Here is a 14,223-nt window from a genome sequence, read left to right as displayed (position 1 = left end):
AAAACCCAATAAAAAGTATATTAAAAAAAAGAAAAAAGAAACACTTCTAAAAGGGGGGGGGGACCTGTTGACACATCAGGGCTTCCACAACCTGAGTTAGAGAGCCACACAATTGTGGGCCGTGACCCAGAACTGTGTGACAGAGGCAGAGCAGATCGGCTCCACCCAGATGGCCACTGCCTGCCTAGATAAAGACTCCAAGGTAATGGGAAGCTGTTAGAACACCGTATCTTCCACCTTAAAAGGCCCCGGGGGGGGGGGGGGGAGCTAGACCCAAGTGCCACAAGGGCGACGACAGGCCCGTCACGTGGCTGAAGAATGAGACTTAAATAGGAGCGTCATGTGGCTTAATGGGTGCCAGTCGTCACCGAGTGGTTCATCAGCCCACAGGTCGCCAGGCCCACGTCTCACGGGAGCCGTGCGCGGAACACGATCGATCCGGGAGGCGGGAGTTCACAGTTATATTGGGAGTCTTAGGCAGAAAGGCAGCCCGGAGCTGTCCGCTGGAGGGTCTCCGCATCATCCAGCCGCTCACGTCAGATACTGCACCACGAGGAACATGATCACGCAGGTCACCACCATCCCGCCGAGCATGAAGTACTTGTCCTGGAAGGCACGTTTCTCAATGAGCCGCATGACGGTGTTGGACAGGCCCAACATGTTGGCCACGTCCAGGATCTTCCTCTGGGTGCCCTGAGGAAGAAGAGGAGGGGATTGGATTTATACCGCACCCTTCACTCGGAGTCTCAGAGTGGCTTACAATACCCTTTTCCTTCCCCTCCCCACAACAGACACCCTGTGAAGTAGAGAGCTCTGACAGAAACTGCTCTTTTTCAAGAACAGCTGTGCCAGAACTATGGCTTGCCCAAGGTCATCCAGCAGGTGCAAGTGGAGGAGTGGGGGAATCAAACCCGGTTCTCCCAGATTAGAGTCCGTGCACTTAACCACGACACCAAACAATTTTAAGTGGAAGAGTAGCCAGCGTCGCCTCCCGACGTTCTACGGGCAGCACTGGCGTTCCACCTTCCCAGTTGCAGGACACAACACCCTACAAAACATCACTCTCTGGCCATTACATTGATTCTGGTGGGTAGTCGCTTTGGTCTGAAGCAACAGAACACAGTTTGAGTCCAGGGGCACCTTTAAGACCAAAAAGGGTTTTATTCTGGGTATAAACATTTGTGTGCACGTGCACTTCTGGTAGAGAACAACGTCTTGAGTCCAGGGGCACCTTTAAGACCAACAAAGTTTAATTCTGGGTAGAAGCCTTCGTGTGCAGGCACACTTCTTCGGATGCAGCGAAACCAGACTTCCTCAACCATTATATATAGGTGGGGAGGGGGTTTGTTGTCAGGAAGGGCGAGTAAAAGATGCATCAGTCTGTACCTGTGCAGGTTTCTTTGTGAGACTGATGGAATTCCATTCCGTGCAGCTTAACGTGGTGCCTTCCGTGAGGATAGATTCAGGTGAGTAGCCGTGTTGGTCTGAAGCGATAGAACAAAAGTTTGGCTCCTGGGTGCCCTTGAAGACCAAGAAAGCTTTATTCTGGGTAGAAGCTTCCGTGTTGGTCTCAAAGGTGCCCCTGGACTCAAACTTTGTTCCACCGTCATATAGACGCCTCAGATTTGCATTATGTTCCGCCCGCCTTTGTCTTCTTTCCCTCCCGGCCACTTCCTGCTCCAGAAGGAGATGTGAATTTCTCTGCACTGCTTCCGTGAGGATAGATTCAGGTGAGTAGCCGTGTTGGTCTGAAGCGATACAACAAAAGTTTGGCTCCTGGGGCACCTTGAAGACCAAGAAAGCTTTATTCTGGGTAGAAGCTTCCGTGTTGGTCTCAAAGGTGCCCCTGGACTCAAACTTTATTCCACCGTCGTATAGACGCCTCAGACTTGGATTATATTCCTCCCGCCTTTCTCTTTCTTCTTTTCCTCCCGGCCACTTCCTGCTTCAGAAGGAGATGTGAATTTCTCTGCACTGTTCACGGCCATTTGCCCTGGCCAAAGGGCTTTTTTTGAAAAAAGACCCACTTGTTATTTTATTTTATTTGTTTAATAGTTATTTCAGTATTTTCATTGTCTACCTCCCAACTATTCAAGTCAGGATTGTCCTCAAACAAGACTAATAGAACATCTGTAAATAAATTTACTTTAAGCAAATATTATAGCATCAATATATTCTCCATTCATTTCTTAGATATTTTCCATTCATAAATTTCCATTATATTTTATCACTATGCGTAATATATATACAAAAATTAAACCTATGAATTTTGTTTATTACAGAAACAGAAAATTTAGTAGATATTGGAACTAGCAGGCATTTTTTTTAGCATCTTGTCTTGAGGGAACAATGGGGATTGTGAGAGATGGTTGACTTAACATTTATAAAGATTACAAATGTATAAATGAGCAAGCTGAATCTTAAAAAATATTACTAATGGATGGATGTACTTGAAAATTACATTATTCAGTGATTGATTAGAAGAAAAATGTAATTAGGCTTGGTTGACATGTTGCTGTTTAGAATATATTTAAAGTATAGGGAGTTACCTGGATGTATATTAAAACTATGTTATAGATATGCGTATTATTGTGAAAACCCAATAAAAAGTATATTAAAAAAAAGAAAAAAGAAACACTTCTAAAAGGGGGGGGGGACCTGTTGACACATCAGGGCTTCCACAACCTGAGTTAGAGAGCCACACAATTGTGGGCCGTGACCCAGAACTGTGTGACAGAGGCAGAGCAGATCGGCTCCACCCAGATGGCCACTGCCTGCCTAGATAAAGACTCCAAGGTAATGGGAAGCTGTTAGAACACCGTATCTTCCACCTTAAAGAGCCTGCCTTGGAATGAGATCAGCTGGGGCACGAACCAAGGTCAAGGGATGTTGGAACTGCACATTCGCACCTTTCTTTTGTATCGCCTGCTCAACCGGTTACCGTGCAGTGTGTGTGTGTGTGGACTTTTGCTCCAATAAGTGCCTTAATATTTTAATTACCGGTCGCTGTTCTCCATATCACTTCGACCTCCACTGTTCAAACAGGTTAGTCCAAATGGATGCCAGGGGAAGGGAAGTGGTTGGCTGCTGGATCACTAATTTCCCGGGAGGGAGCAAGCGCAGTGAGCTGTGGCAACCAGGCGCTGAGTACTGGGAGATGCTGGCACTAGGCGGGGCCATCGATCGGGAGCGTGGAAGAGGAGACAGAAGTTCTGGCACCCTCGGCATGTAGTTCCCAACACAACCCATTGGCGGCAGCATACGAAAGGAGAGACAAACCCCTCCAAGGGTCGGATGGTAGCACAAAGCGGCACCTGGGAAGTCAGTAAGGCTGCCCCACCACACCCTCCCTTCAGAGAAGTCTCCCTCCCAGAGATGTGAAAGCCCGGAGAAAAAACCCGGAAAAAATTGTGCCTTTTTTGTTTTTTTCCAAAAAACTGGACAAATTGAAAAAAAGAAAAAAAAAGAAAAAAATTTGATTATGGAACGTTTTATTTTAACATGATGAATAAAATATTTTAAGGCAAGGTGTTCAAATATTTTCCAGATCATTTCTAAAAAATATGTATGGTGTCAGATTGATCTAATTTCTGTGCACTGAGGACAAGCAAGTCCTAGGTTACAAACTGAACTCTCCAATGGAAGAACAAGACGCATTTCTTCCTTTAGGAGGTGCTGTTGTCACAAGAAAAGAAAAAGGTTTCAGTTTTGTTTTTGCATGTGGGTAGGTATTCTGTTTGGAATAACTGTTTGGCTCCACTATATTTTTAATATGCTAGTTGTGATAATTTCATGCCAAGTAAAAATGTCCATGATCATATTTTATGTTCCTAAAGTAACAGAATGCCTTTCAATCTGGAAAAGAAAAAAGAAGTGCTCACGTAGCATTTTTTTCAATTTTTCCAAAAATTTCTGTTTCCCGCCGAAAAAAACCGGGGGGGGGGAAACGGGTTTTTTCCCAAGCTTCAAAATTTCTGGGAAATTTTACATCTTTTCTCCCTCCAGCAATGAACAGCCTGGTGGAATCAAAAACCTGGCTGGGCTGTGAAGTAAATAGCCTAAAGGGTTGGGTGGGGGCTGGAAACTGCCATCACCCGTCTCCTCCAACATCCAAACGCGTTGTGTGTCTGGGGATATCTTTTTCACGTGATAACAGGTTTCTGACGCTAGGCCTCTTTGCACAGACAGAAGGAAAAGCATTTTAAATGTGAATCGGAATAATGTGCTTTATACTTGTTTTGTGTTGCGTTCCCACGCGGTGTTAACACAAGCGAAGAGCCCAATTTAGCTGTGCTGCTATATTATATAACTAGAGCTGGCCCTTGCTGGCCTGCTGTAGAGACTACAGAACATTCATGCATCTTCTAGCAGTGGGGAACTCACTGAATGCTGAACACCAAAGCAACTGCAGCAGGTGACGGGAAGGCCAACGTGGGTGGAGGGGAAGAAAACACGGAACTTAAGGGGATGCAGAGACACGGAGGCAGGACAGATACATAAACACAGGCCTTGTGAGGAGGGCTCTGAGGGTAGTGGAACTAAAGGGACAGGGATGCCAGGAGGCGGGGTGACTGAAGGGAGGGCGGAGCCAGCATCAAGCAGAGAAGAAGGAATCCATCAAAGGGAAGGTCAGGTAGAGGGAACAGCAATCCGTGGAGAGGTGGCATGAAGGAGTCAAGAAAGAGGAGGACGGGAAGACCAATGAGAAACGGATGCTGGAGAAAACCTTACAGGCAAGCAAAGGACGGTCTTAAGCTTTGGGAACCACTGGCATGGAGGATCCTGTCTCAGGACAGGTTTGGGGTAGGGCAGGCAACCTCCAGAGTCTCTTGTAGCTTTACAAGTACCCTGACACTCTTAAAGAGTCGGTATGACTCCCTTCCCGGAAATAGCTTAGAAACACTCGGCTCAGATCGGCAGAAATGCACATCACAAGTACCACGTCTTCAAAGAGCAGAACTATTAACGTTCACAACTCCTGAAATTCAGGTTCTCTGTGCAGAATTCCAGTGCAGTGGCAGATGTTTCCTCCTCTGCTCTTCCAGCTAAAATTACTCAGAGAGCAGTTGTAATGTCGGCTCTGCGCTATCCAGAACAGGGTGGGGAAGGAAGGGAGAGAAAGAGGAGAAGAGCTAGTTTTGGGTAGAAGAAGTAGAAGAAGAGATTGGATTTATAACCCGCCCTTCACTCGGGAGTCTCAGAGCGGCTTACAAACTCCTTCCCCGTCCCCTCCCCACAACAGACACCCTGTGAGGCAGGTGGGGCTGAGAGAGCTCTGAGAGAACTGTCCTTGAGAGAAAGAGCTCTGACAGAACTATGGCTCGCCCAAGGTCACGCCAGCGGATGCAAGTGGAGGAGGGGGAATTAAACCTGGTTCTCCCAGATTAGAGCTTGTACACTCAACCACTACACCAAACTGGCTTTCAGGTATCAGTGGGTATCGGTGGTTCTGAATGCTAGAAATCTGTCAAATCCTGTGCACACCCTCACTGCACAGGAAAACGCTCCCGCTCCCGTTCTGTGCCCACCTTTAGTGTCACTTTCTGATCCCTCAGGCCCTGCAGGATGCTGGTTCCGCTGCCAATAAGATCGTCCATGCCACGGTGCGCGTTTTGGAGGGACTCATTAAACTGTAACGTTTCGTCAATGGGGATGGTGGTGTCAGAATCCTGCGGAGGAGGGGGGAAAGGGGAGCATCTCGGTTACCGTGCGCCTCAGAGCACTGGGCCCAAAGCGCGAGGGGGCCAGCAGCAGCCCAAGGAGGTCGACATTTGCCTACTGCAGTGAAGTCTGAACTTCCTTCCTCTCATGGAACCTTTTTCGCATTAGGCCGTGCATGCCAGAGAATCCCCACACATTCCACGGAGTGCTGCAGGCAGAGCATACCAGAAAGCCTTGTGGTTCCCAGCTTTCACGACACGCACAGCACCTGGCCCCCCCCAATGCGCTAAGCTCCGCTGCGCAATCATGCTTTGAAAAAGACTGGCAATGGTCAGCCAAGCGTCTTCTTGCAAGCCTGCCCAGAACTTCCCAATGCCAAACCCCAAGTGCTCCTCCAAATCCAATTTGATGAGAGATGACTAACATTTAGAAGGGGGGGGGGACAGCAGCATGAACCCGCTGGGCAGAACGTACATTCGTGGTAAACGTCCGGGCCAGAAGTTCCTCGCGCTGCCTTTCCTGCTGCTCCCGCGTATAGCGTCGATGCTGGAAGTTTCTCAGGGCTGTCTGCAAGTGCTGGATATCATATTTCAACTGGTCGACTCGGCTGGAAATGAAGGTCACAGGAAGGAAGCAAAGGCGGATGAGTGCCGATGAAAGCAAGGGCCATGGTGACCGCTGACACTTCTTCTGGAACCCACCAAGTTTTTTAGAAAGTGGGCATGGCGGGGGGGAGGGACACAACCAGAGGTCATTTCGTAGGAAAAGAGGGGCAGGAGCTCATTAGCATAACTCATTTGCATATGCCACACCCCCTGACATCACCGGAAGTGTGTCAGAAGGCAACACCCACCGCTCAGGCTCCACTGTACTGTTTTGGATGGCTAGCTATTGGGGGGGAGGGGAATGTGCAGATCTGTCCTCGCAGAGGAGGGAGAGCTTGTACCTGAATAAAACTTGGTCTTAAATGTGCCACTGGACTGTTTTGCATTGCTAGCTATTGGGGGGAGGGGAAACGTGTAGATCTGTCCTCGCAGACGAGGGAGAGCTTGTACCTAAAAAAACCTTGGTCTTAAAGGTGCCACTGGACTGTTTTGGGCCGGGGGGGGGGGCGCTGCACCTTACCTGGCTGCTTCTTGCTCTGACTGAGGGCTGCTGGGAGCAGGGGGTGGGGCTTGTTGCATGTGCCCGCCCCCTGGGGGAGCTCTGCATCTTACCTGGCTGCTTCTTGCTCTGACTGAGGGCTGCTGGGAGCAGGGGGTGGGGCTTGTTGCATGTGCCCGCCCCCTGGGCTCTTTACTGCTGGAGCTCCGCTCCTGTGCGCTCCTGCAGGAAATGACCCCTGGACACAACTACCCAGTGGAACTTCTAATAAGCCTTGAGGATCTGACTGGCGGTACAGATTAAAATGCCATTGCTTCAGTACAAGCTGCCACAGCAGTGTTTATTTTATGCTCTCTCTCCTCTTTCCCAGTGCCTTTTTTAACAACTACTCTTCTCGTCCGCTGGACTGGAGCTTCCTCCATGTGTGTCTGCCTCCCAGTGGCCATTTTGTGGTTGTGTCCACCACCCAGGGTCAGAATTCCCAGGGTTCCCACAGGCTCAAACAATTTGGGGACCCCTGCCTTACAGTGATTCCCTTAGAAGGATGTAATGCAGCCATGTCCAGTGAAGTGCAGGACCTGACCAAGGGATGACTTTATGCCTGTTGCTAAATGCAGGAGCCTTCCCCCATGTCAAGCAATTGGTCTACTCTGACTGGCAGCAGTTTGACTTTGATATTATTATTTTTTTTGCCAGCAGGACACAAATACCCTGTTAATACAACAGGTTCCCATGAGAAATTTTTCAATGAAAGTAGTACTGTATTCTTGGTGCTGGGGTGTGTGTGTGGGGGCACCAATAGGAGGGCTTCTGGAGTTCTGGACCCACTGGTGGACCTCCTGATGGCACCTGGTTTTGGCAACTTTGGGACTCAAGAGTGTGGGACAGAATGAGCCATTGGCCTGATCCATCATTGGCTTCTCTTATGTTCTTAAGTAAAAGGTGTCTGAGACTCAACTCAGGGCCTTCTCTGTGGTATCCCCAGTCTTATAAAACCAGCCAGCCATCACATCCACTTCAGTCTGCAGTTAGTGTAAAACACTGTCAGCAAGCTGCTAAATTCCCTTTTCTTCTGTGTTTCACATGTATGCGCTTAATTGCTTTTGAGTCCCCATGTAGACCTGTTGATGCGCTTAATTGCTTAGCTGCTGGAATGTGTATATCTCTCAAGGCCACAGGTGGTTTGCTGCTAGATAGTTGCTTGGGTGATCTCACGGAGAGTCGTGGGAAGGAAATATGTTATGCCGCCTAGAAGCATTTGCTCCCAGGCCCGATGGCGTGCGTGGGAAGTCCCGCAATTGGGCCTCACCAGTTCGAATGTACTATAACCTGTCATACTCATTGCTTACCCCTCATTCCTAACAGTGATCCTGTACATGCACCTATAGCTTCAAATAAAGTAAAACCTTTCTACAAGAGTGTACTTCATTGATGCTGTGGGAAAGCCTGACAAACACCTGCTGGCCATCTTTATTTAATTCGGGATTCCACCTGCCAGAGTTGCTCAAATTTATTTGTGATCTCCTTTTTCCAGACTGGCCCGATCTTGCCAGATCTGAGAAATGAAGTAGGGTTAGTATTTGGATGGGAGACCAACAGCCTTGTCTAGGATTGCTACGCTGAAGCAGGCAATGGCAAGCCACCTCTGAACATCTCCTGCTGCCTTGAAAAACCCTATGGGGTTGCCATAACTTGGCAGAAACTCGATGGCAAAAAAAAAAAAGTTAGTTTACTTAAGTGCTTTATCATCAACTATGAGTTTTTTGGAAATTAGTGGGACACAAATCATGTATAATTAACCAAACAATACATAAATGAAAGGTTGTAGCCATGTTAGATCAGGCCAATGGCCAATCCAGTCCAACATTCTTGTGTCACACAGTGGCCAAAACCCAGGTGCCCTCAGAAGGTCCACCAGCAGGGCCAGAACTCCAGAAGCCCTCCCACTGTTGCCTCCCCAAGCACCAAGAACACAGAGCATCACTGCCCCAGACAGAGTGTTCCATCTATACTTTGTGGCTAATAGCCACTCATGGGTCTTGGCGTCATGTTTATCTAATCCCCTCTTGAAGCTGTCTATGCTTGTAGTTGCCACCACTTCCTGTGGCAGTGAATTAGTACTGTACATGTCATGTATGGGTGTGCATATATATTCAGGAGATATTCGTGTTCTTTGGGAGCAACTCAAATCATGGGAATAAAGAAGACACTTGGGAGAGCTGGGAGGATAACTCACAGTTTGGCATTCTGGCGCTTATTCGGAGGTTCCTTGTTGCAAAAAATCTCCAGTCGTTCCAGGTTGCTGAAGATGCTGTCTATCCTTGCCTGAATCTCATTTTCCACCACTGGGCAAAGGGGAAAAGGACAAGTAGTATCAGAGCTAGACGATCACGTGTTGGCTTAACAGGTGCAATACTTTGCTGCCGATCCTCTGCCTGCTTTTGAGTGCAAAGTCTGCTCATGCTGTGCGAAGCAGGGACAGCACAGTAACTTCAACGGGGCTTACTGGAGGAAATAAGCAGGAACTGTTTCACAAAGCATCTTTTCTTATAATTTTCAGATTTGTCTGCGTTTTAAACTGCTCTCAGCTGCTTCGGGAGCCAGTCTCCAGCTGAAAGGTAGGATGACTGTACAGTTAAATACTTCCAGGGCTATTTTTGGGCAGGAACGCACAGGAACGGAGTTCCGGCTGGCTCCTGAGTTGGCCACACCCAGCAGGAACTCATTAGCATCACAGGCCACACCCAACAGCAGACACTCATTAGGATTGGTTACATTAGGGGTGTGTGGCCTAACATGCAAAGCAGTTCCTGCTACAAAAAAAGCTCTGGGTTTTGACAACAAACAAGGCAAACAGAATAACAAGCAAAAGAGGTGTGTGGCTGGATAACCACACTTCTGGTAACATTGGGGTGTGGCCTAATATGCTCATGTGCTTTGCTGTCAAGGGCGTGGCCTAATATGCTAATGAGTGCTGTTGGGTGTGGCCTATTATGCTAATGAGTTCCTGCTGGGCTATTTCTACCAAAAAAGCCCTGAATACTTCTAATTAACATCAACCCCGCACTACAAACGTGGACATTTTTAGGGCACTGACTCATAGTCTAGAAGAGGTTCCCAACCTTTTCAAGCCTGCAAGCACCTCTGACATTCTGATGCAACATGGTGAGCTCAGCCACAAAATGGCTGTCATAAAATGGCCATTGCGGGTTACCTTCAACCGCACAGTGAAGACCCTCGGGCAGTGGGGGCAGCTGCTACCAAAGCAATGTTTTTAAAAACCGCACAGCCAATCAATTCTCCAATGGCCAATCAGAAGCCTCGCTGGGCAAAAGCCACACCTGGCCCCACCCTCTTTCTCAAAACACTTGGCGGGCTCCAGGAAAGGTGCCCATTGGCACCGCGTTGGAGACCTGTAGTCTAGAGAATGACTCCATAAAGAAACAGAGGGTTCACACACGTCACAGTATAAGTGTCGCGGATAAAGCAGATTTTAATACACAAATGCTCCTGCTATATATACCTGCAGTGCCACGAGATAAATGTGATTTAGAAGAACAAAACATACCACAGATAAAAATCACTTTCAACCAGGATTCTAAACAAGCTACCTTGTTCGCATCTGCAGCATCCACGGTTTTTCCATGGGAGTTTGGGTGGGTGCTGTGCCCCATCTTAGTGCTGCTGGTGGTACTTTACCCCAGAATGCATGAAAGCTGCACATCCTGACTCCGTGGCTGCTCTTGTGCGCCTGAGAAGGCGGAACGCCTCTTGTAAGAGGGCCCGTTGTACTTGCTGGCTCTGAGCAGACACACGTCGCAAAAGGTTTCCCCTAAGATGAGGAGGGGGGATGAATACCTCTTTTAAAATGGTGCCTACTGCTCACAGGGTGCATTGGGCGTGCACTGTGCCATGCAGAAAAGGCAATTTATTCCTTTGGCAGATTAATGAAGACAGAAATCCCCACGACCCATTACTTTTTTTTTTAAATACACTTTCCAAACGCCACACACACACCCTAATAAAACCACACCTCTGCTATAAATCAAACTCAATTTCACAGCTTGCCAGGGTTTCGGAAAAGAGCAGGAGACAAGTCTGATTCGTGCAGAACAGCAAATGGCATCTCAGAGATGGTGATCAGAGCAAACTGCGCTTAGGAAGCCCATCCCAGAGACAGGAGACCAAGCCGAGAGTGCGGTTTCCCTCTTCTGCTGATTACTCACAGTGGACTGACTGCTTGTCTGAAGTCTCGAGTCGGCCCATGTACGACTGGACCTCGTGGACCTGCCTGTTGAAAAGAAGAAAGGCGGGAAATAGGACAGTTCCAGGCAGTCAGTCGCTGCTCCAACAGGAAAAGAAGGCTATTTCAAGAAGGCAAAACGCTCAGAGGAAAAGGATTCTTGCAGACAGAGCAAGAGGGGAACTGATGCCCCCAGCATCCCAGTGCAAATACAACAAAGGGCAGTTTTCAAGCGGAGGCTGGATGACCATCGAAGAAAAGGATTTTTGCGGACAGAAGAGGGGAACAGATGCCCCCAGCATCCCAGTGCAAATACCACACAGGGCAGTTTTCAAGCGGAGGCTGGACGACCATCTTTCAAGTATGTTGTAGGCAGGGCTATTTTTGGGCAGGAACGCACAGGAACAGAGTTCCGGCTGGCTCCCAAGTTGGCCACGCCCAGCAGGAACTCATTAGCATAATAGGCCACACCCAACAGCAGAAACTCATTAGGATTGGCTACATTAGGGGTTTGTGGCCTAACATGCAAAGGAGTTCCTGCTACAAAAAAAGCCCTGGGTTTTGACAACAAACAAGGTAAACAGAATAACAAGCAAAAGGTGGGTGTGGTTGGATGACCACACTTCTGGTGATGTGGGGGTGTGGCCTAATGTGCTAATGAGCTGCCCTGGTTGTAGGTATGTAGGGCTATCTTTCGGCTATGCTCCTGAAGGGTGCAGAGGGTAGGACTAGATGACCTGCAAGGTCCCTTCCAACACTAACGTTCTATGATTCTACTGGGTATTTACACAGCGCTTTCCCCCATTGCTTCTCATACATCTTTACGAACAGCTCTCTCTGCACACCTCCCTGACAGAACAAAGGACTGAGGCTAGGGGGCAGTGGACCCTCACAGCTAACCTCCAGAGACATCAGGATTGGAGCGGGATGGCAGTGCTGTTGTTGTTGGACCTGTCAGCGGTGTTCGACATGGTTGACCATCAGCTACTGATCCACCGCCTCGCCGACACTGGGATCCAGGGGCTTGCATTGCAATGGCTTGTCTCCTTCCTCCACGATCAGGGACAAAGAGTAGCGCTCAGGGATCAGATGTCCCGAAGGCACCCACTGATCTGCGGTGTGCCTCAAGGGGCAGCGCTCTCCCCGATCTATAGGCGCCCCCTTGCCCAGATTGCCCGGAGGAATGGGCAGTATGCAGATGACACCCAGCTATATCTGTTGTTGGGCAGCCAGTCTGACTCTACCCCGGAAGATCTGGACCAGGCACTGCAGGACATGGTGGCTTGGCTTAGACTGAGCCGATTGAAATTAAATCCAATGAAGACTGAGGTCCTGTGCCTGAGTCGGAGTGGACCTGGGGTAGGGACCCCACTACCAGCCTTTGATGTGGCACCGTTGGTGCCAGCGCCAAGGGTTAGGAGTTTGGGAGTGCTTCTGGATGCCTCCTTAACGATGGAGGCCCAGGTAGCAGCCACTGCCAAGGCAGCCTTTTACCATCTTCAGCTGATCAGGCAGCTGGTTCCCTTTCTCAAACGCAATGATCTGGCAACAGTGATCCACGCAATGGTCACCCCGAGACTAGACTACAGCAATGCTCTCTACATGGGGCTGCCTGGTGCAAAATGTGGTGGCCAGGTTGTTGGTGGGCCTCCCTATGCGGAAGCACATCCAACCTGTGCTGAAGGCACTGCATTGGCTGGCAATGGCATACCGGATTGGCTTCAAGGTGCTGGTTTTGACCTTTAAAGCCCTATATGGCCTGGGGCCTGCCTAAGGGATTGCCTTTCCCCACATGTTCCCCAGAGAGCACTACAATCAGGGTCCCAAAATCACTTGGCTCTTCCAGGATAGCAGTGACGAGGGCCAGGGCCTTTTCTGTGGCAGCTTCACACTGGTGGAGAAGACATCAGGGTGCCTGTTGTGGGGTGGGGAAGGGAAAGGAGATTGTAAGTGGCTCTGAGACTCCTTTGGGTAGTCAAGGGCGGGGTATAAATCCAATCTCTTCTTCCTAGTTCAACAGTCAAACGACTATACCACACTGACTCTGGCGGCCCCAGTCCAGAAATCACATTCTGCCCAACCCAAAGGAGGCACGTTTCAGTCAAGACTCTCCATGACCGACAACAAGATCAAGGCGCGAATCCCTGCTCTGCATGGAAGCTTGCTGAGGGCCTGTCGCGCACTAGCCTTCCTCACAGGGTTCTTGTGAGAATATAAGAGGAGTGGAGAATACTGTCAGGCGCGTTAGGTCGGGGGGGATGTGGTGCAATTGACATACCTGAGGGACCGCCTTTCCCCATACATACCCCAGAGAGCACTACGGTCAGGGTCTCAGAATCAACTGACCCTCCCTGGTCCTAAGGAAGCCAGGCTCACTACCACCAGGGCCAGGGCCTTTCCAGGGGCAGCTCCATACTGGTGGAATGAGGTTCTAGAAGAGATCAGGGCTCTGTGGGACCTTCCACAGTTCTGCAGGGCCTGCAAGACGGAGCTCTTCCAACAGGCTTTCAACTAGTAGCCGCCCCCCACTATCACCACCAACTCTCGGCTTCAACGGCCGGCTTGCGTGAAGAGCACCGAGAAACTGAAAAACTTATTAACAAGTACACCGCCTTGTATAATCAGCGAAACATCAACAGCACTTATCAGTACTATTACTGACATTGAATGGTTTTATGACAATTTTGTCGGATTTTAACTGCTATCTATGTATTACGTATAATGTTTTAATGAATGTAAGCTGCCCTGAGCCCGCGTAGCGGGGAGGGCGGGGTATAATCTGAATAATAAATAAATAAATGATTTTTTTTAAGTCTATATATTTTTTCCATTAAAAAAAGCCCCCCTTCTTCCACATGTCCGCTAAGCAGCCCTAAGGTGAACCACTGCCTCCCCAATACTTCACTGGATCGTGGACCTGTTCCCTCTAAGATGAGTTAGTGTGAGCCAGCTCATGGTTTTTTAGCCTCCGGCTCACACATTTTTGTCTCAGCTCAGGAAGGAGGGCTCCAGAGCAGACTAATTTATGCAGCAGCCAAATGGCTCGCTCACAACTTTAATGCCGGCAGCTCACAAAGTAGAATTTTTGCTCACAAGACTCCACAGCTTAGAGGGAACACTGATCTCTGTGCAGGTTGTTTTGCACAGATTACCAGGTGTAACGTGAACACTTTTCGTGCACTCCAGAAACGCTGAAATGACTGCTGACCTCCCCC

The 14,223-nt window shown here is 49.0% G+C and overlaps 1 protein-coding gene across 1 annotated transcript; it reads right to left on the bottom strand.

The window, feature by feature from the left end:
• Nucleotides 1-259: 259 nt before the first annotated feature.
• GOSR2 (golgi SNAP receptor complex member 2) lies at nt 260-11,061 on the bottom strand. Its single transcript, XM_015428950.1, has 5 exons — nt 10,992-11,061; nt 9,002-9,110; nt 6,136-6,268; nt 5,529-5,669; nt 260-693 (listed from the first exon to the last, which is right to left on the bottom strand). The coding sequence occupies exons 1-5, from the start codon at nt 11,029-11,031 to the stop codon at nt 532-534; spliced, it is 585 nt and encodes a 194-aa protein (XP_015284436.1). The 5' UTR covers nt 11,032-11,061; the 3' UTR covers nt 260-531.
• Between the last annotated feature and the right edge of the window lie 3,162 nt (nt 11,062-14,223).

This window comes from Gekko japonicus, unplaced genomic scaffold (genome assembly GCF_001447785.1).
Source record: "Gekko japonicus isolate JY-2015 unplaced genomic scaffold, Gekko_japonicus_V1.1 scaffold776, whole genome shotgun sequence".
NCBI lineage: Eukaryota > Metazoa > Chordata > Lepidosauria > Squamata > Gekkonidae > Gekko > Gekko japonicus.
This window is presented reverse-complemented; position numbering and strand designations above follow the sequence as displayed.

What these genes read in the sequence shown, in the direction of transcription:
- GOSR2 (XM_015428950.1), bottom strand. Translation starts at nt 11,031, where the DNA reads ATGGGCCGACTCGAGACTTCAGACAAGCAGTCAGTCCACT. An exon ending in AGACAAGCAGTCAGTCCACT is followed by an intron (nt 9,111 to 10,991) that starts GTGAGTAATCAG and finishes CCCTTTGCCCAG; the next exon opens with TGGTGGAAAATGAGATTCAG. An exon ending in CCCGGACGTTTACCACGAAT is followed by an intron (nt 5,670 to 6,135) that starts GTACGTTCTGCC and finishes CCTCCTCCGCAG; the next exon opens with GATTCTGACACCACCATCCC.